Raw genomic sequence first — 19,639 nt, forward strand, 5'->3', positions numbered from 1 at the left:
GAGCTCGATGTAGTAGGTATGTCTAGGTATTCATTAATATGTAACCATATAAAATAATAAGAGCCGCACGTTCGAGCAAGAAATATTAACTCAAATCATGAAACTGGATCAAATGTTGCGACATCACAATTGAACCCAAAGTCACTCAACCGACAGCCATATGCATCATCGCCGCTTCCACTCAAGGCGAGTACCGAGATACCTATCCATATTATTTGGAGAAAACATAATTCATATTGTTTCAGATAACTAAGATGGAATTAACCTCGTTGATTACAGCAATAGGTTTGAGGGAGGAGCTATTGCCAGAAGAAAATGACATATCGAAGATTCTTCTCATTGTCTTATTGTTATCCCATGGGCTAAAATTCCATCTCGTTTAGTCTTTGTTAAAATCCTTGTCGCACCTTGCCTAGGAACGTATTCGAAGGATCCAGATTGCAAATCATGGTCCAGCTTAGAAAATTCGTAATCTTAACCCCGCTCACTGTCGCGATATCGTGCCTATGGATAGCCCCATAAGAGCTGCGCTGCCCTGGTAGTGAGATTATAGCGTGCTGGCCATCCAACTAGGATGCGATAAGACAGCAAGAAAAAAAACATTGCTTCGGAGTTCACATATAACTTCTGCAAAAATCTAAGGATGATAGTCATATAAGACCGAAAATGCGGACGTCTACCATATCTTGTATGCTAGCTCTCGGCAGCCTGGGATGTGCTGTTCCAGTAAGTTTCGGAAGCTTGAAATGGAGTCACTTTTACGTTAACCATCATGTATAGTACTCGAGTAAACTGCATAAAAACACAGCTCTAGCTATCATAGATGTCCAGAACGACTTTATTAATGGCTCCTTGGCCAACCCACGAGCGCCGGCTATCCTACCTAAGGTCTATCAATTGCTAGACAATCATGAGTGGCCCTTCATCGTTGCATCCCAAGGTAATATGTACGGAGAAGTTCAAATGAGAGGCTAGGCTAACTAATGACCTAGATTGGCATCCGCCGGATCACGTCTCGTTCTTCTCAAGCCACCCGGGAAAAGTAGCGGGTGATAGTGTGAACGACAGCTTCGTAGATACGCCCACGAAAATCGAGACGCAGATGTTATACGCGGCTCACTGCGTTCCGGAGACCTGGGGCGCTGAGATTGAGCGTGGAGTCCAGACACGGCGTACGTAAATCACGGTGGGAGCTTGATTGAATTAATGAATCGCTAATCCGCCGCCATAGTACACTCAATAGAGGGCTATAAAAGCCCGGTCAATTACATCAAAAAGGCGCAAGACCATCGTGTTGACTCATACTCGGCGTTTGCGGATAACCAATACCACCGATTTACGACGCTGCACTCCGAACTGAGCTTACATAGCATTGAGATACTTGTCGTGACGGGGCTTCTCACAAATGCTTGTGTACGTGGTACAAGTATTGACGGTATTAAGTTGGGTTATGAGGTTATCTTGATTGAAGATGCGACCGAGAGCACTAGCGCCGAGGATAAGGCGGCTGCTATCAAGGAACTAGAAGGATGGGGTGTTCAGGTTCTGAACTTGACAGATTGGGAGAATGCGAATCCCACGCCATCTAATTCTGGGGCAACGAGTGAATTATGATAGAACATAAGACATTATTCCCTTTTAACCTTAGAAATTTTGAGTACGACAGTATAATGAGTGAATAAGGTCAGTTATCGATACAATTTTTTTTATCTAATCTAATGTAAACAGTGATCAGTTTTTTTATTTGATTTTCATATAGAGTAAAGCAGCAGAATCCCATGTAAGGAGCGGCATATTACCAAATCCTCCTATTCTTAGACTCAAAGAACCTTCCCGAATTCCGATCCGAACCCTAGTGGTATATCATAACATACTATTGAGACAACGATCCTTGACGATTTATACGGACCGAAATTACGCCAAGAGGGAGGCGACAAGGAACTCGACGATCGCGATACCGGCCAAGATCATGTAGATAACCATGTGCAGGCCGAAAACCTTGACGTATTGCTTAACAAGTCGGACCCACGAGGCGCGGGAGAACGATCGCCAGGCGTGGATCATGGTCATGTACTCGTTACCCTCAGCTCGGTGCATCGCCAAGCCACGGTCAAGCGCGACGATAGTCTGGTCGTCCTTAGGGAGAAGGGAAGCCTGGACACGGACTAGGACGACGTGGGAGGGAATGCTAACGAAGACCAAGAGGAGTAGGTAAAGACCGGTCATGAGCAGGTAAGCCACAACATCGTTCGAGTTGGCCTTGCGACCGAGCATCAACGATGTGAAGTATGAGGCGATTTGACCCATGAATGAGGAAGATAGGTTGAAAATTACGGCCGGAAGAGCAGTGGCGCGGAATGTCTGGCCGAGAGGAGGGAGACGCTGCCAGAGAGACTTCTTGCTGGGCTCCGAGATGACCACGTGTACCCAGGCGGCGTTGAATTGAAGGGTGATCATGCTGGCGACGAATACAGCGATGACGGGGTGGACGAATGGTAGCATGGAAAGGGTGAGGGCTACGGCGAAGACTGCGGCGTTACCTGCGATGGCCATAGGGAGACCTCGGAATAGGGATCTGTTGCCATCGATGGACTTCAAGAGTTTCCAGGTTGCGCGGAGGCTCGCAGTAACGGGCTTGGCGGGGGGCGCAGCCTCTTCGTCGGCGAATGCGGTCTTGGTGTCCTTTCCATCTTTCGAATCGACGGGTTCCTGGTCGGCGATGGCCGTGTAGGACGGAGGGGGAGCGGCATCTTCAACAATAGCTAAGGTCGGGAAGATGTGGCCTAGAGTGTATGAGAGCTGCAATGAATAATTAGCATATACTGTACTTGTAATGACTCATCTTCATCTAGTGCTATTAGAATTCACTTACAGTCAAAAGAAATAAGACAACAACGGCTGTCTGGATAGATAGAAGAACCGATGCGATGGTCTGCATAACTGAATGGCCGTGTTCTCCATCTCGTGCTACAAGGGCCTCAAGGGAACGCCCTGAGAGCTTGGAGGGGAGTTTCGCAATTACTTCATTCTTAACAACCTCCTTCACAGTCTCGGCCCCGTTGACCACATTGGGCCATAAAGTACGAATAGCATCCATGATGTCGAATATTGTTTCAGTCATAAAGAAAAAAAGAAGATAAAACAACGAATGATGCAATGTCAAAAATTAAGAGAAAACGAAACGGAGCTGAAATTGAAGCGGGGATGCTAGTTCTCTTTTATGGGATCTAAGAAGGATTTGTGGCGAAGTAATCGGTTTTAGGCATCCAGCTACCTACCTTTCAGCTGTGCCAAGTTATTACAGCGTCTAGGACTTTTTATGAAACAATGCATCGAGGCGTTTCAATAACCGCCCAACAGATACTCGGATACTGCATGCAGCCTGTTCTGCTGTTGGGGGCTGTTCAAGCTATGAATTGATATACGTCGCCACGGATCGACGATCAACGATGCAATTCAGAACCAACAACAATCCTACATGCATGCAGTTGTGCTAATGCAGGCTCACTACATAATCGATTCTGCAGTAAAGCATGCAATAAACTACAGAGCATTTCCTGTTTGGTATTAATGTCCGCTATACCTCGTGGTCAAAGACCATTTTCGAGATATCAATAGAAACCAACAGTAATCGAGTTGACTGCTTCAGATGATTCCCCACAGATGCAATCATATCCTAATCGTCATAAGACATGTGTTATTATCCTTAAACCCTCCGAAGAATCAAGACTTATGAGCTACAGCTACACTGCATAGCCCGACCGATCTTCGGTACATCGCTCGTCCATCTTGTCTCTTCGTCTTTGTCACCTTCATATTCCTTGCCGTCGAATGTGCGACCGGCCCAATTCTCTTCAAACGGATGCAGGGCTAGATGCAGGACCCTGTCGAGTACGTCTCTTTCGTCATCCTTCTCAACTCGCTTAATAATCTCATCGAGGATCCAGCCTCGGGGAACAAAGCTCGGATTGACCTTTTTCATAGCCTGCATCCGCTCTCCGTCTTGTTCCTCCGAGATAGTCTCTCCGTCTCCCCAATCTTCTAGTATGCGCTGACGCCACTTGTCCAGCCACTCGCCTACGCGTTTCCGACCCCCAGCTTCTCCACCGATGTCTGTGACACCGTCGCTGTAGAAAAATACGCTCGCTCTATCTTGCCTTTCTTTTTCGGTTTCTAGCTCACTAATTCTGACTGAGCTTAGTCGTCGGAAGAACAAGTGGAAATCTAATTCCAATGCTTCCATAGTGTCTAGGATGCTGCTGAATAGCTCTTCAAAATCTCCGTCCTTGTAATTCTTCAATCCCAAGCGGGCGGTCATTAATTTCTTGTACTCCCCGAGGAATACAGCTTTGTACTCCTCACCAATCTGCATGATGATCTTTTCGGCTCTTTCAATTATGCCGTTGGCTTCCTCTTCCTTAACGCCGTCTTCAACAAATGTCGCGTCATCTACTTGGGACCCAGCGCCAATCAATTCCCCTAAGGATTCGCCTAAGCGTACTAGGTTCCACCATATGATGCTGGGTTGGTTGCGGTAACTGTATCGCAACATGTAATCATCGTGATTAGGCGTATAACTCGGATCGAAGTTGTCCATAAATGCAAACGGACCAAAGTCAATACTTAATCCAAAGAGTGATGTGTTGTCCGTGTTTAATACTCCGTTCATAAAACCGTAAGCCTGCCATTTTGCGACCGTAAGTGCATTGCGTCGCACAATTTCTCGATACAGGCGTGTAAATCTATTCTCCGCCGACTCGGCTGGCCCTTCAATTGTGTTGACAGGAATATTGCGTTTTGGCAACGCCGATTCCTCCGGTTTGTCGGGATCATCCAGGCGTCCAGGTAATGTATCCCAACCACCGAACACATCCTCCGCGACGTACATCGCAAGTTTCCGAATAAGATCCCTATCACCCCGCGCCCTCAAAATATCAAAATTACCAATCCGCAACCAACTCTGCGCAAACCTCGCCACAATAGCACCAGGCTCAAGCGTCTCCCGTCTAACTTTAACCCCCGGCAATAGCGTCAAGCTTAGAGCCCTAGTCGTCGGTATACCAAGCGCATTCAACGCCTCACTAACAACAAACTCCCTAATACTACTCCTAAGCACGGCCTTCCCATCCGCAAAACGGCTATACGGCGTCAACCCCGCGCCCTTCAACTGCAATTCATACCTAGTCCCCCTCGGATTCGTAGTCTCAAACAACGATATCGCGCGTCCGTCGCCAAGTTGACCAGCCCATTGACCGAACTGAAAACCGCCATAACACTGCGCCCAGGGATACCCTCCTTCCAGTTTATCTTCATCCCAGCCTTGGAGCTTGTTTCCTGCTACTGTGTTCACGAAATCTTCGGTTTTTTCGTCGCTTGATTGGATCCCGAGATCGCGCATTGCGATGGGGCTTACGGCGAGGAGTTTTGGGTTTTCGAAGGTCTGTGGACGTACCCATGTGAATAGGGCGTCTCGGACTTGCCGCGGGGCGATTTGGTCGCGGGGTGTTTTGTGCGAGGCGGCGGGAGTGGGGAAGATGGAGTCGGGTGGGAGTTTGGATGTGAAAGTCCATGATTTGGGTATGTCGTTCATGGAGTGGAATGTGGAATTGGCGGCGGCGGTTGAACTTGCGCCGTTGGTTGAGAATTGGGACGCCATTTGCGCCAGTCGTAGTTGTGGGAGGCTTCGATGGAGGACTCGGTGGAAAAGCATATAGACGGCTCTTCTGCAGGCCGGATTTAGAGGGGGAAGTATAGAAAACGATGCAATTGTCGTGGGTATTAAAAGGGAAATTAATTCGAATTATTTGACTCTATGGGAATGATGAATTGTTATGAAATAGAAATGCGGTAATTGTTTTCGCATTTCAAATCCGATGATGCTGTATCTTTGAAGGTGGCGAGCTATATCGGCATCACGTCAGTCCTCGGAGCTTAGCTACTTGCGATAACGGTGCCCCTCGCCGTACTAAACGGACCAATTGATATGCAGAATCATTACGTCATAACACCATTCACAATTAACTTATCTCTGTTTAAAACGGACCTTCAACCATCTTCACAAAACCAAAGCAAATTAAGAAAAAATGGACAACGATGTTGCGCGAAGAGCTCGCAATTAACTATCTAGGTACCTAATCTACTCTATCCACATGATCCCATGACACTACAACCAGGCGCCCGCATCGGACAGCTCTTCGAGCTTTTGCGTGTACGTTTACATCTCGCCGTTGTCGGTAAGAGGAGAAGCTCGTTCCAGGTGTGAGAAGGCCCTGGCCTTGCAGCACTTCGCCGGTTCAAAGGCGGTCGGACTCAGCTCCATCGGCGTTCGCCTGGATGCAGTGGTAACATCAACGCCAGTCGCCCATGTTGTCGATGCTGAATCCGACCGCCTCTCAACCAGCCGCCCATCAAACAAGATGGGGGGTGGGTGCTCTAACTGTTTCTCGGGTCGGGTCCGGGCCGCCCTCGAGACAAATATCACATCGGCCTAGTGAGGAGAGGGCGGCCCCCCCGACCATTACACCGAACTTATATGGTGCTCCACTCCCTACGATATAGTTAGTTATAATGCTCGACATCTATTTCACTTAGAAGATTAACATACCTTTGCCGAGAAATGAGAAGTCGATTCCCCAGCTCGCTCCGTGTGAGAACGCGTCACGAAGAATCCAATCACTGCGTCCGTGGGAAGAATTTGGGGTCCTCCGCTCGACTACTATGTCGAGCTTTCCCCGGCTCCCCTTGTACGGGGCACCCTACGATGTGATTAGCCACTGATATTAATATTTGTTTTAGTTGAGAAACTTACGAAGTTCGCCGATAAATGCGAGGTCATTTCTTCGACTCGGGCAGCCACGTGGGGCGTACACTGTCTGTGGCCCCCACTGACTGGCTATTACTTTTGTGAATAGCTCCCGCAGTAGCATTGAGGAACTCCTGCGGCCAGCCAGTGGGTGGCCATTATCAGTGCACGCCCATGTGGTTATACCTCTTATGTTCCATTAGGTTCTTCGCCGGACCTGTGGTAAATTCGCATAAGCCGCATTCGATAAGTCCGCCGGCGAAGAACCTAATGGAACATAAGCGGCACCGACGGCTGCAGCGGGTTCAGAGTCCCCGGCGCCCCGTACGGTGCGCCCTGCGATGTTGTTAGCCGTCGTGATCAACATTTATTCAAGAAGACTTACGAAATTTGCTGAGTACAATGCCAATTCCTCGGCTCGGGCGGGGCGGAGGTTTAGGCCGAAACACCACCACCCCGCCCGTGATTTCTTCCCACAACATGCTGTCTACCCCCCGTGTGGGCAGCGCCACAACACAACACTCCCTATAGGAAGACATAAGTTTCCAACTCCCCAGCCCTGAGCCTAGCCCAGCTCCACGTCGCTCCGTATAAATCAAATGGATCAATATAGAGGCGGGACGCCGACTTGATTTGAAGCGGCCCCGGCCCCCAGACCATAAGACGAGTCTGCAGTTTGGGGGAGCCGAGGCCGCGGCCCTCAAGCTCATCATCAATCCCCATGATCCAATCGACAATAGAGCCTAAGGCGATCTGGCGCCATCCATGATACGTGATGGCAGAATCCGAGGCGTCATCGGAGTCCTCGAAGTCCCAGGACTTCTCAAGCGGCATGTTGGCAGTAGGAGTATCCGGGACTCACTTCAAGAAAGGCGTGACTGGGCTGCCCTGCCATTCCTTGTAGGAGATACTGCTGGAACTCGGGAGCTGGGCTTGGGACAGAAACTGTTCTATCTTAGTTCCGTCAAGGCTTTGGCAGTTGCCACGGATAAGCTGATCGACTGACTCCTAAAGTTTAGCGAGGTTGTCCCCGGCCCCCTTCGTTTTTCTATTGGGTAGTAAACGAAGGGGGCCAGGAGTAGGTGCTTGGGGGGTACCCCGGTATACCATTTGAGCTAGGTCGGGTATACCTCGAAGAAGCCCCAAGTGTCACCGATTTCCAGACCATGGGTGCTGGCGATGGGGCCGGCAGTGTGGGAGGCCATTGAGATCACCATCGCCCCACCGACACCTGAGATGGGCGTGTATGTTGTTAATGGGAAGGGCCTATGGTGGGAATGACTGAGGGGTTGCACAACTCGCCGGCCCCAGTCCTGGCACTGATGAGTGGGGTCCCCCCCCTCTGAAATGGTCAGCAACCTGTTCGGCGCTTTGACGATGATGCGAGAGAAATGAAACTTACGGTATGGTACCTTGACTGGAGGCTCACTTGACGTGAAGGTGGTGTTGGAGCGACGATCAACTTCGTCCGCCGTCCTAAAAATGGTTGGCGATTTATTCCAGTATGGAAAGAAACGGTGACAGAAGGAAAATAAAAATTTACTGGAGGCAACTCGGGCCTACTGCTCGGCGAATAGAATGGTCGACGAGTAGGTCGAGGAGAAGCGGACGGGAGTGATGGTGATGGTGATGGTGACAGTGATGAAAAGGATGATGATGAAGAGGTTAAGAGAAGGGGCAGGAATCATTTGTGGGAGTTGTTTTTCCACAAAGTAAACGAAAAGGAAAGCAAGCCTAGCTACTGCTTGGCCACTCTGAATATTTTTAAGATCTCAAGGTCTTAGTATTCTCGGTGTGTTGAGAAGGGCAAGAAAAATTACCTTGGGTAGAGATGCAAGAGGTGGGGAGGCAAGCAGCTTGGCTTTGGTGGTGTTTTATGTTTTGTGTGGGAGGAGGGTGTGAAGAGTGTGTGAAGAGTGTGTGAAGAAGAGAGAAGAGAAGAGAAGGGAAGGGAATGGAGAGGGGAGAGTGGGAAGAATTTATAGAGGAGGGAAAGGATGGGTGATTAGGGCTAAACAAACCACGAAAAAAATTTGTTTGTTATGGCCTTCCGTGTGGTTCTATCGTCGACAATAACGGGGGTGCTGCTGACTGGTATTAGTCAACTTGAACGAGGGGTACTTAATCACGGTGGGGTGAAGTAGCGACGAGATGGTGCGAGATGCTGTTAGTGGTTACATGGATGTATTACGGGGGCTAGTACACCTAAAGGCGGCGCACAGGGCCTCATCTAGGTACGTTGATCTAGCGCCGACACGTATGACGATACCTAGGTAAACTAGGAGATAGGGTTCTCTGCGCACTACCCTCGCAGACCGACTCGTAATGGCCGTATCGGGGCTCAGTTTAAACCCCTCCGCTCAGAGTAACGACGACTTGACTCTAGACGTCGTTCTTCCTCTCACACCATGGACGTTACTACCCAGACTGTATTTAGATAAGGGGGTCGTACCTAGGGATTTTCAAAGTCTCAGAGGAAGCGGCGAGAAACTAGACAATGAAGTAAGTCACGGCTTTAGACGTCCTAAAGGTAGAGTTGTTCCTATTCAAAGGCTATACACTTGGCAGTGACGCATAGAGACTACCCCTATTAACGAAGTAATGACTGAATGATTCTATATTCTGCCTACTTCATCTTGAAGGAAGTACCTAGGTGGATAGACAATGGGGTAAACCACGACCCATAGATGTTCTAGCGGCAGAGTCGTTCCTTTTCGAAGACCATATACCTGGTAGTTACCTCGATAGACGTTCTTCTTAATATCGAAGTTGTGATAGAGACTATTCATCTATATCATTTCAAGGAAGGTGCCCAAGCGGCAAGAAATCAGACAGATACCAAAGTCACGACTCTTAGACGTCCCGAAAGCAGAGCCGTTCCTGTCTAAATGTCGTTTACTTGGTAGTCACGAGACCCTCCCAACATCAAAGTAACAACGGAAGGATTCCACATTGGAGTTATGCTAGGGGCGATGGTCTCAAAGGTGCTTAAGTGGTGAAAGTAAGAAATTTGCTTTAAAACTTCTCTACAATGCGTGCTTGGGAATATGATATATATCAGTCCATGAGGACTTCACCCTCCCTTTCGTGTATACCAGCTATGTAGCTATTAAATCGGGTTACAAGAACATTAATTTTTCCTAGTAATTATATTATGCACCTCAGGTAGACCCCTATTTATCATGAAATCATAAGGCGATTCATCTGGAGACGACAATAATTGTTATTGTGACATTCTACATGACTATGGAAACCTGCTGTTTCCCCATGATCTAGATATGATCCATTTTCATAAACCTCGGGTCCTTCTCAGAGGAAATCGGTACGGTGACCAACTCGTTGATGACTCTTCAAATGCTGCGCATGTGAGGATGTTTCATGACAACAAGCCCTGGCAATCTAACTTAGCGCCAAGATGACGGATCTCAGTTTAAGTGGAGTTTTTATATGTTGTACATGTTCGTTGTGTGTTTTATTGTAGATGTGAGGCACGATATTCATGGTTCAGAAGCAATCCACACCGGCGGGAACTTCGCCTATTGGTCAGGGTGGATATCCATTTGTAGTTGGCTTTACCTATGCCCAAGGGTGTAAGCCAACGTTGATTAGTCGAGAAAGTAGGGGTAGTTTATCAACTCCGCCAGCTCTATTGAACGCATCATCAATGAGGCTAATGCAGAGTAAACAGAATAGAATCTGATTTGGTTCTCAATACGTCCAGCTTTCGAATGGGATGTAATTACCTGTCAGTCCCGCTGCAAACGCCCCCTCCAACACGAGCTTATGACAGAGACTCGTCCCATCACGGCCGTACACAATAGCGGCCCGACTTCGTCATCATGAACAACTGTACCAATTGGGCGATGTCGTGGACCCTTCCTAAACCATGTCCACTATTGACAACAATCAACGACAGCACCCAAAGCGCGGCTGGCGACGATCGACCTTCGAAAGATGGCTTCGTTGCCACCGTAAAGGATTCGGAATGGATATTTAAACACAACTTTCCCTTCATCTTCAGAAGAACTTTTTGATTCTTTATCTTCCCTTACGAAGACATCAACTATCCTTACCATACCCAAAAATGATTTCCAACGGAACAGCCTACGCCAATGGGCCTACTTATGCCCAAGGCCCGGCCCATCCCAATGGGGCAGGCTATTCCAATGGAACGGGGTATTCGAACGGGGCATACTCCAGCGGAGGATCATATGCCAACGGGCCATCATATGGTAATGGCTCGACATACCAGTCCAATGGTCCCAGTAGCGGATCGAGGCAGGCTCCTTTCATCCCAAATCTGAAATTGAACGACGGCAATGAAATGCCTGTCGTAAGTACTCAGAGGAGATTATTGAAGTTGTGAGCGTGAAACTGACGGTGAAATTGCAGGTTGCATTCGGCCTCGGTCAGGCATTCTTCGACGGAGAAGGAGACAAGGTCTTCAACTCAGCCCTAAGAGCCATCAGGAGTGGCTTCACTCACTTTGACGCAGCCGAGGGTAAGAAACCGATATCATCTCTTCCTTATTTTTCATTCTGCTAACAAAAACCCCACAGTATACGGCAACGAGAAGCAACTTGGTCAAGCAATCCGACAATCCGGCGTCCCGCGATCGCAGCTCTTCGTCACAACCAAGGTATGGACTGTGTCCACCACCGTCAAGGCTGCTTTCGACGCCTCCCTTGACCGTCTAGGTCTCGACTACGTCGACCTATACCTGGTGAACTGGCCGCAAATCGCCACCAGTCCCGATCGGCTCCAGCAGGTCTGGGCCGAGATGGAAGCCATCAAGCAATCTGGCCGTGCGCGCTCCATCGGTGTATCCAACTTCCTGCAAGAGCACCTCGACATCATCTTGCGGACCGCCCGCGTCAAGCCTGCTGTCAACCAAATTGAGTACCACGCCTACTTACAGCACGGCAATCTAGTCAACTACCACCGCCAGCACGGCATCGCAACCGCTGCTTACGCCACCCTATCGCCTATCACCAAGGCATTCCCCGGCCCCGTCGACGATGTCTGCGCTGCGCTCGCGCGCAAGTACGGTGTCTCGGAAGTCGACATCATGCTAAGGTGGGTCCTAGATCAGGGTATCGTCGCCGTCACAACAACCAGCAACGAGGAGCGCCTGCAAGGTCTCCAGAGGAAACTACCCACATTCAAGCTCACGCCTAGTGAGATCCAGGATATCTCCGAGGTTGGAAAGAGGAAGCACTTCCGTGGGTACTTCAACGATATCTACGGCGCTGACGACAGGCGCTAAATGGTGAGGAGTTGGTTTGGTTTATCATTATTTCTAGGATGTCTGAATGAGTACAAACTCATATTGGGAGGGATGGGATAAGGTTCATTGGATATGTAAAGCCTTTATAAAGAAATCGACAGTCGTGACATCGTCATCGCTTAGGCTAGTTAGATGACTGAATTCAATCAGAAAGGTCTGGGTCCTATGATATCAGCAAAGAAATTGACTCTTGAATGTGCAGTTAGTGAATGGCGAGCCTGATACTTTGGGGCGGTGTATCGAAACCTGTAGGAAACGGATTTCATTGCCAAGTCCCTATCATATCTGTTTCGTAAATGTATGGTCTCATTGGTATAATCGTATCTAGCTTTATCATAGCTCATCATCTGACTCCGTTTCATCACTGTCCGCTGACTTTGGCGGCGGAGCTGTGGGTTTCTTATTTTTCATAAATGGCAGAACTCGTCTTGGCGGTAACGGCTCATCGTCATCGTCTAGTGGGCCACTGTCGGGCTTAGGGGCTCCTTTCGCCGACGTGGATGCCCGCGTGGCGCGTTTTGGCGCCACGGCTTGATTTTTCTGCGATCTTACTGGTGGCGGCGGCGCCGGTTCGTCATCTGAACTCGATCCACTTGCAGTTTCATCTGCTGTCGTGTTACCCTCGTCGTCGTCGGCCTCCGATTGTGCGATGCCGTCTCCACCACCGTCCTCCTCAACATCCATCCTCTCAAATCCGTCGCTACTTTCAGGTTCCTCCTTTACTTTTCGCTTTGAAGCACGTGATGTTTGAGCGACGTGCTTTTGTTTACTCTGGCTGCCGGCAACGTTCGCCAGCTTTTCGGGGTCTACGTTTGCGGATGCTAGGAGACGCTGTTGCTGTCGAATCTTGACTTTCTTCTCGTTAAGTAAATTCCGGAACTTTTCAAGAAGATGGGTTTCGTCTTCTTCTTTTGTCTTGATTAAATCGTCCAATTGATCTTTGAGTTCTTTAAGGGAATCTTCTAGGGCTTGGGTTTTGGCGTTGGTAGTAGCTAGGTTTTCTTGAATCTTTTCTCGGGATCCAATAGCCGAGACACACCAATCAAAGGGGGATATCTCTGTCTTCTCATCTTCTTCTAGCTTCAGGGAACCAACCCGTTGCTATAAACTGCAGTTAGTGATATTGCCGATGTGAAGGTCATCAAACGAATTATATACCGTAATTCCCTGAATGTTCTTCCGAAAAGAGAGCGAGACCGATGAGCCATCTGATTGGACGTCTGCTCTGATCTCGATATCGGGTAGTAGGTGCTCGTTAATTAAGATCGAAGTTAGGATTTCTTCCCACTCCTCATGAGAACAAGGACCGCCTGAGGCTTTGAAGTCGGCTACTCTTTTATGACGTACTACAAGAATACAATTGTTTAGTTTCCCTAACTCGGTATAAATATGTGAACATATAATAATGCATGAAATGTGCATGCTAGGATCGGATCTGGGCGCATGAAGCCGGGGACGCGGATGATCGGTAGGGTTGGATAATACTCACGCTTCATCATGAACACAGCTGTGCTCTCTGATCCGACCAGCTTTAGGTCTAGCGGTTTCGACCCATTGGAGGACGTCTCTAACAAGAAATATTCGTTTTCTCTTCCTGATATGGGGAACCGTAGAACCGCAGTCTCTACCATCTTAGGCAGTGTTAGTAGCTACGGGGCCGTAACGGTCTATTGGATTGTCGTTGAACTTATAACAAAGACCGTCTCTTCGAATTATCACGAGCGAGTTGGATGATCAAAGCGTCAGGCAAGGTGTGTGCTTATATTTAAGCTATCGAGAGATATTGACTCATTGATTAAGAAAATAAAACAAAAATATTATGTTTCTAATAGGTTCAATGTTGGTTAGGCAGGTCCTGCTGCCTTGTAATCGATAGTCTATGGATAGGAGAAGGGTAAATTATAGGTCTACAGTCAGCTGAGTAGGCAGCTATGCAATGTTTTATGTAGGTACCTATATAGCCTGTAGTGACCCTAAATACAGTGGAAGGTGGTACCTATTTAGATACTATAGGTACCTTCGGGGCTAATTTCGCAACATTGAAAGTAAAGAGCGCACGTGCCTTAAGAGGGGTAAACGTATTTACGTATCTAGGTACTCATGCACAAGACCGCGTTTTTATGGGTGTCGCGTTGCTGTCGCGGGTTTTCTGCCGTAAAAGACCGCCCTAAAGAAGGGTATTTATTGGCCACATTATTTATTGAAACCTCATAGCCCTAAAATATGGTCTGTGCACATTTATCCCAACCACCCAAAAATCAAGTAGTGTACCTAGGAACTTCCGGTCAACCAACCTTTTCCTTGGTGCACCGATCCATCCTCCATTTTTTCACCCACCCACCTTACCACCCTCCATCCACTTTTCATCCAACTTGTTTCTCAACACAACCTTCTGTACTCACGTATGAATCTCATCTCAGGAATTCAATCAAGCGCATTATTCTTGCGATTTATTCAGCATATGCAATCTGTTCTTGACCAAGTACATGTACAATTTTCAATACGGAAAAATATTATTCAGTAATAGTTGCAACTGCGACATCATTGAATTATTCTAACTGCGCTACGCTTTATCAATCTGATACTGTCGCAGTCAACCAACCAAACACACCCGACACCTTACGCACCTTATTTCTAACCGTGCACCCGCCTACAATCCACCCAATCCACCCATGTCTTTACCTTTTACCACTCTGACTTGGTAGCGCTCCTATCAAATCGTTGATTCCCACTTACCATCTGTACCGAATCAATTGATTCCACCTATCTCTACATACGTTTGAATCTTTTCGCATTCGACCTTACTGTCGCAGACACTTTAAGGAATTTTCTGCGTCTTTTCTCTAATAGTCGCATCAATTTTGTACCTATTTCTGGACTCGGTTTTACATCGTAACAGAGTGATGCGACAAGCTACGAAGAACCATTAGACAGGAGCATTGTTTTGGGGCGTTGACATTGAGACGCGGTGATCATCTCTACCGTCCACCTCAAGCCCAACCCCGTCACAATGTCTTCAAACAATACCCTTCCTCGCGGTGCCCTCGCTAACCCACACTATCCCCCTCCTGATATTCCCTACGAGGAGATGAACCTAATGGAGAAAATTTACGCTGCCCAGTATGCCGATCTTAAGAGAGAAGAAGCGATTCGACGAAATAGAGAGGATATGGAAATCTGGAAGGGACTCGAACTTGAGAAAGTACAGCTTCGCGAGAAGACGCAGCATCTTCGTAGAAAAAGTAGTCACATTGAGGACTGGGGCGATGATGACGACTTTATGATCGATAATGATGACCTCACTTTCAGAAGCAATTCTACCTCTGCGAACCCACAATCTCATCATCGCGACAGCCATTCTTCCTTCCGATCTGATCGTGAGTCCCTACCTGGAAACGACGAACGACACGTACATCTACCTACTGGAGACGACGAAGAGAAATCAACAATGGACGCGATTGCTGCAGCAACTCATGCAGGCATACCGATTCCCTCAAATACGCCACTGTCTGCCTTAATGGGAGGCACCATCAAGCGACTAGGGGGAAGAAAGATGAAGAAGATTTTCCAGGAAGACTACGGCGATGATTTAGAGCTTCCTCTTGCCGGCCCGCTCCGCCTGCAACCCCAGGATAGCAAAAAATACCCCGAGTCACTTAGACAGGTCAGCGCATCTTGGAACGCTAGTCCAGAAAAACGAGACGCTCCCACCATTGCTCGAGAAATATCTCAAGGGCAAATACTGCCGAAGCAGTTAGCGGCACCCATCAACCTAGACAAGTTCCGAGATACGGACGACGACGACGACGACGTGTTTGGTGATGGAGCTGCGACCATCAAAGCGTCTAAACTACGACCGCAATCTAGACCTGTATCTTTAATCACCCCGCCCACACCCTCCCCTCAAAAGAAGAGGGGCGAAGACGAATTTGAGGGCGACTTGGAACTCCCATCAGATGGCCTACTAAAGCTCTCTAGAAGAATGGATATCCCTAAGACCCCAGCCTTAAGCGCGAGTGACGACTTCGACTGGGGTGAGGGTAGTTTAGGAACCCGATTTGGTGGTACGAAACGCGACGCATTTTCGACTCGTAGTTCGTCTGTATCAGCCCTTAGTCCGAGTCTTGCTAGCTCTATCACTGCTGAGAGCGAAGACGAGATCTTTGACGGTCTAACGATACCGAATGGTCCTTTGGACCTAGGTGAGCGATTGAAACGACGAAAGCAAGACCCATCCCCTGAGAGACAACCCGAGCAGTTCATGTTAGATAAGCAACACCCCTCACCTAAGAGCACAGCCAAGCCTGTGATAGATAGCGAGGACCCCTTGGATGGTCTTGACTTTGGCGATGGCGACGTATTCCAAACTGGCAAGCCGTCGCTACATCGCAACGTAAAGGTGAAGGAGGCTCGACCAATCAGTCCTGTGCGACCAAAGACGGCAGTTTCCGTAACATTTACCAACAAGCCGACTACTTCAACGCCTGCTTCTCGTCTTCCTCGACCTATGGGCAGTCATGAGCGTACACAAACCCAGCCTTCACTGGAACCAGTGTCCGAAAGTGGTGGGCCCATACCTCCGAGGCCATCCCGAAGATCTCAATCACGTCTTGGCCATTCTGCACAATCTTCTATATCGAGTGTTCACACGCCTACTACTCCTTCATCAGTTCAATCGCTTCAATTTTCCACGCCACGGAGAAGAGAATTGAACCAAAAAGCGTCGACGGGAGCGTTGCGCAACGAACCCACTACCACCAGCGCACAATTACTAAGATTAAAGCGCTCTCTACCAGCTATGCGCCATACTCCAGGCGCCGCGAAATCAACAGCCTCGCGGTTTGACCGTCCACCCTCTCGCACCGATTCACGTGCCGAATCTAACAGGCCCCAATCTTCTTTACGACCCAAGACCCCAGTTGACCGCGCCCGCCCTGTTTATGAGAGCAGCGCAGCACAGGCGAGAAGACTCCCTTTCTTACCTGCCGGTGCATCTCAATCGCAATCTCAACATGTGAGTACTAAGGCTACACAAGCCCCTCGACCCTTCCGTCGTCACGATTCCGATCAGGGTCCAGAACTTCGACCTCTATCACGCACCGTCTCTCGTACTGCCGCTAGATCACCTAGCCCAAGGAGAACGCGTAACGGGGGGATGGCTGCCGAACCTGTGTGGCAACAGATCAACAAGCCGCGTCGCGTACGTCGCTTTGGCGACGGCCATGAACTTGACTCATTTGATGATCTCCCAACATCGGCACAAGCTGAATCTAAATATGTCAAACAACCAATCGGAAGCGGGAACAGGACAAATATTCGAAACAAGCTCTATCAAAACGTCTTACCGGATCGAAATACTCCCAGTCCTGTGTCTCCTTTTTCACCCGCCAAAATAGATTCTCAACCTCGTTTTGCCCGAGATACGGCCGCCAGCCGCATTGCTAGGGAGACGATTCTTGCGCAACGAGCACCCGCTTCTGGTCCCCTAGCTCCCGTCGCCAATCAGCGAGTCGCCCAGTTATCCGCTAGGACGAATTTTCCACTACACGGTCATAATTCACCCCGGCTCAAGAAGTCTCAAAAGACGCCACAACTTAAACCACATTTGATCTCCAATCTTAATTCAGCGAAGGAGACTAAAGGTACGCCTACAACTCCCAAAAAACCCCAAACACCGAAGGCACAGCAACCCAAAACACCTGAACAACCGCAGAAAAGACAGGGACAAAAACCGTCTCGAATCCCTCTAACACCTGAGCGCATCAAGAAGCATCAGCTATCTCGAAGCCCTCAAGAGCATCAGATATCACCAAAGCAAGCATCCCAAGTTCCCCACACACCTGAGTGGCTCCGCAAACTACAGGAGGCCCGAACTTCTCAGAAGACCCCTTCCCCGCTGAAAGCACAGCAACCCAGGTCATTAGCAACCAAGAAGCCGACCGTATCCCCTAAAAACCCACAAGTACCACCCAAAAATATCCACACAACCCCTAAGACCCAAACATCTCAGAAGTCGAAGATGATGGAGAAGATAAACCCAGTGGAAATAATTATCGAAAAGCCGCGGACGCTCATGAAGTCGCAGAGTGCTCTGGTGCATTAGAAGTCTCAGCAGTCTCAGCAACTTCAACGACCTAAGCAATCTCAACAGCCCAAGCAACCCGAGAAGTCTCAAAATCTCTCAATTCCCCGCATACCTCAGAAATTTCAAAAATCTCGCTCTAAAGTTCACATCACTAACTCTCAGACATCAGTCGTTAATGGAATGACATATAACCCGGCGACATTCCGCTGGGAAGGAAACGACAACGTACTCAACGCCTTTGATGTTCCGACTTCATCACCCATAACAGCATCCCTGCCTCCACACGTAACACGTGAAAGAGAAGGCTCAACGTCGAGACCGGTGCTCATTACCAACATGACTGCTACTAAGGGTGTCAAGCGGGTTGGCGACATGGTTTTCGATCCACAGAACATGTGCTGGCTGAAAGCAGATACTACAACTCCTACGACTAGCGACCCTATGGAGGGTTTTAATACTCTGGACGACGATGACCCATTCAAAGACATTCCCGATCTCGACGAGAAGGATAAGGACTCCATCTCAGGTGGTCATGGTCGTGGAAGCGACATTAGGGATGATTGGCTAGTAGGCGAGGAATTCGACGTTGGTCCAGAATTTATTAGACGCCAGCACGAAGAAGAGACGCGATGGCGTCGAAAGTGTGGACCGTGGAATACTACTGGCACCCACAACCGAACTGACCTAAGATGGGCACTTCGAAATATGATTATGGAGCAGTGATGAGACGTCTCCAACTACTAACCTGACCCTTTCTCCAATCCCGACTAGCCCCAAACCCACGGACACATTCACGACTTTCATATGAAGCATTTACGCGGCGTTCGGGGCGAACAACTTCCAAACCAGAGAAAACAACAAGGGTCAGCCCTATCCATTATTTTTTCTGTTAATTTATACAGCTCGCATGTTCATGAGGAACAGTTTTATGTACAACACTGCATGAGGTGGCAAGAGGATTGCCCCTCCCCTTTTACGACGTATAGACACGAGAGAAAACAACAAACATATTAATAATAAATCGTTCCGACGGTTTGTATACCCCTCGAATTAGATAAATTCGAGTTATACCCAAGGGAGGGACGTTGGCATTGGTCACTGGTTTGCGGACGACGGAAAAGACATGATGGTTAGGACTTAATGAAAAGTTACGCGTTATGATAATGGCATGTAATAATAGATAAACCAAAAGGCTCACACAGTGGTCCTAACGGTTAGGCCATAATTCGATAGACAATAGAGAAGTCAAGCATGCTATGAATACTGTTCAACGTGGTCGGGTGATTGGTGATCGATGCCTTTCCGTAGCATTAACCTCCATTGATGTGATATTCATGATAGCAAAGAAATGCAAACTTCTTAGTAGGTCGCTTATCTAAAGGATCTTCTCCTACAAGATAAACCGACATAGAGCTTACCGTGTATTTCTACGTTTTGTTTGGTGAGTTGGGTGGTTTCGATCCTG

General features: G+C 48.4%; 7 protein-coding genes across 7 annotated transcripts; 3 read left to right on the plus strand and 4 right to left on the minus strand.

Annotated features, from left to right (window-relative positions):
- The first annotated feature begins 296 nt into the window (after nt 1–296).
- F4822DRAFT_244254 (Isochorismatase hydrolase) lies at nt 297–1,764 on the plus strand. Its single transcript, XM_051454343.1, has 4 exons — nt 297–726; nt 781–940; nt 993–1,172; nt 1,232–1,764. The coding sequence occupies exons 1-4, from the start codon at nt 667–669 to the stop codon at nt 1,612–1,614; spliced, it is 783 nt and encodes a 260-aa protein (XP_051314153.1). The 5' UTR covers nt 297–666; the 3' UTR covers nt 1,615–1,764.
- Nucleotides 1,765–1,914: 150 nt separating this feature from the next.
- On the minus strand, nt 1,915–3,097 carry F4822DRAFT_429005 (uncharacterized protein; the record flags this gene model as incomplete). Its single annotated transcript, XM_051461004.1, has 2 exons — nt 1,915–2,799; nt 2,873–3,097. 2 exons carry the CDS (start codon nt 3,095–3,097, stop codon nt 1,915–1,917), a joined length of 1,110 nt encoding a protein of 369 aa, XP_051314154.1.
- A 633-nt stretch (nt 3,098–3,730) lies between these two features.
- Nucleotides 3,731–5,656, minus strand: F4822DRAFT_429006 (UPF0061-domain-containing protein; the record flags this gene model as incomplete). Its single annotated transcript, XM_051461005.1, has 1 exon — nt 3,731–5,656. The coding sequence occupies one exon, from the start codon at nt 5,654–5,656 to the stop codon at nt 3,731–3,733; it is 1,926 nt and encodes a 641-aa protein (XP_051314155.1).
- Nucleotides 5,657–6,407: 751 nt separating this feature from the next.
- Nucleotides 6,408–7,636, minus strand: F4822DRAFT_429007 (uncharacterized protein; the record flags this gene model as incomplete). The annotated part of the gene is made up of 6 exons (XM_051461006.1): nt 6,408–6,547; nt 6,605–6,755; nt 6,809–6,892; nt 7,020–7,138; nt 7,188–7,327; nt 7,383–7,636. The coding sequence occupies 6 exons, from the start codon at nt 7,634–7,636 to the stop codon at nt 6,408–6,410; spliced, it is 888 nt and encodes a 295-aa protein (XP_051314156.1).
- A 3,058-nt stretch (nt 7,637–10,694) lies between these two features.
- F4822DRAFT_244527 (NADP-dependent oxidoreductase domain-containing protein) lies at nt 10,695–12,329 on the plus strand. Its single transcript, XM_051454345.1, has 3 exons — nt 10,695–11,135; nt 11,195–11,303; nt 11,362–12,329. The coding sequence occupies exons 1-3, from the start codon at nt 10,887–10,889 to the stop codon at nt 12,066–12,068; spliced, it is 1,065 nt and encodes a 354-aa protein (XP_051314157.1). The 5' UTR covers nt 10,695–10,886; the 3' UTR covers nt 12,069–12,329.
- Nucleotides 12,201–14,061, minus strand: F4822DRAFT_244679 (uncharacterized protein). Its single transcript, XM_051454347.1, has 5 exons — nt 13,777–14,061; nt 13,579–13,720; nt 13,248–13,435; nt 12,336–13,190; nt 12,201–12,245 (listed from the first exon to the last, which is right to left on the minus strand). The coding sequence occupies exons 2-4, from the start codon at nt 13,718–13,720 to the stop codon at nt 12,423–12,425; spliced, it is 1,098 nt and encodes a 365-aa protein (XP_051314158.1). The 5' UTR covers nt 13,777–14,061; the 3' UTR covers nt 12,201–12,245; nt 12,336–12,422.
- A 1,038-nt stretch (nt 14,062–15,099) lies between these two features.
- On the plus strand, nt 15,100–18,897 carry F4822DRAFT_437314 (uncharacterized protein; the record flags this gene model as incomplete). Its single annotated transcript, XM_051462403.1, has 3 exons — nt 15,100–15,498; nt 15,529–17,731; nt 18,344–18,897. The coding sequence occupies 3 exons, from the start codon at nt 15,100–15,102 to the stop codon at nt 18,895–18,897; spliced, it is 3,156 nt and encodes a 1,051-aa protein (XP_051314159.1).
- Nucleotides 18,898–19,639: the final 742 nt, after the last annotated feature.

This window comes from Hypoxylon trugodes (assembly GCF_022578975.1).
Source record: "Hypoxylon trugodes strain CBS 135444 unplaced genomic scaffold F4822scaffold_5, whole genome shotgun sequence".
NCBI classification, from domain to species: domain Eukaryota; kingdom Fungi; phylum Ascomycota; class Sordariomycetes; order Xylariales; family Hypoxylaceae; genus Hypoxylon; species Hypoxylon trugodes.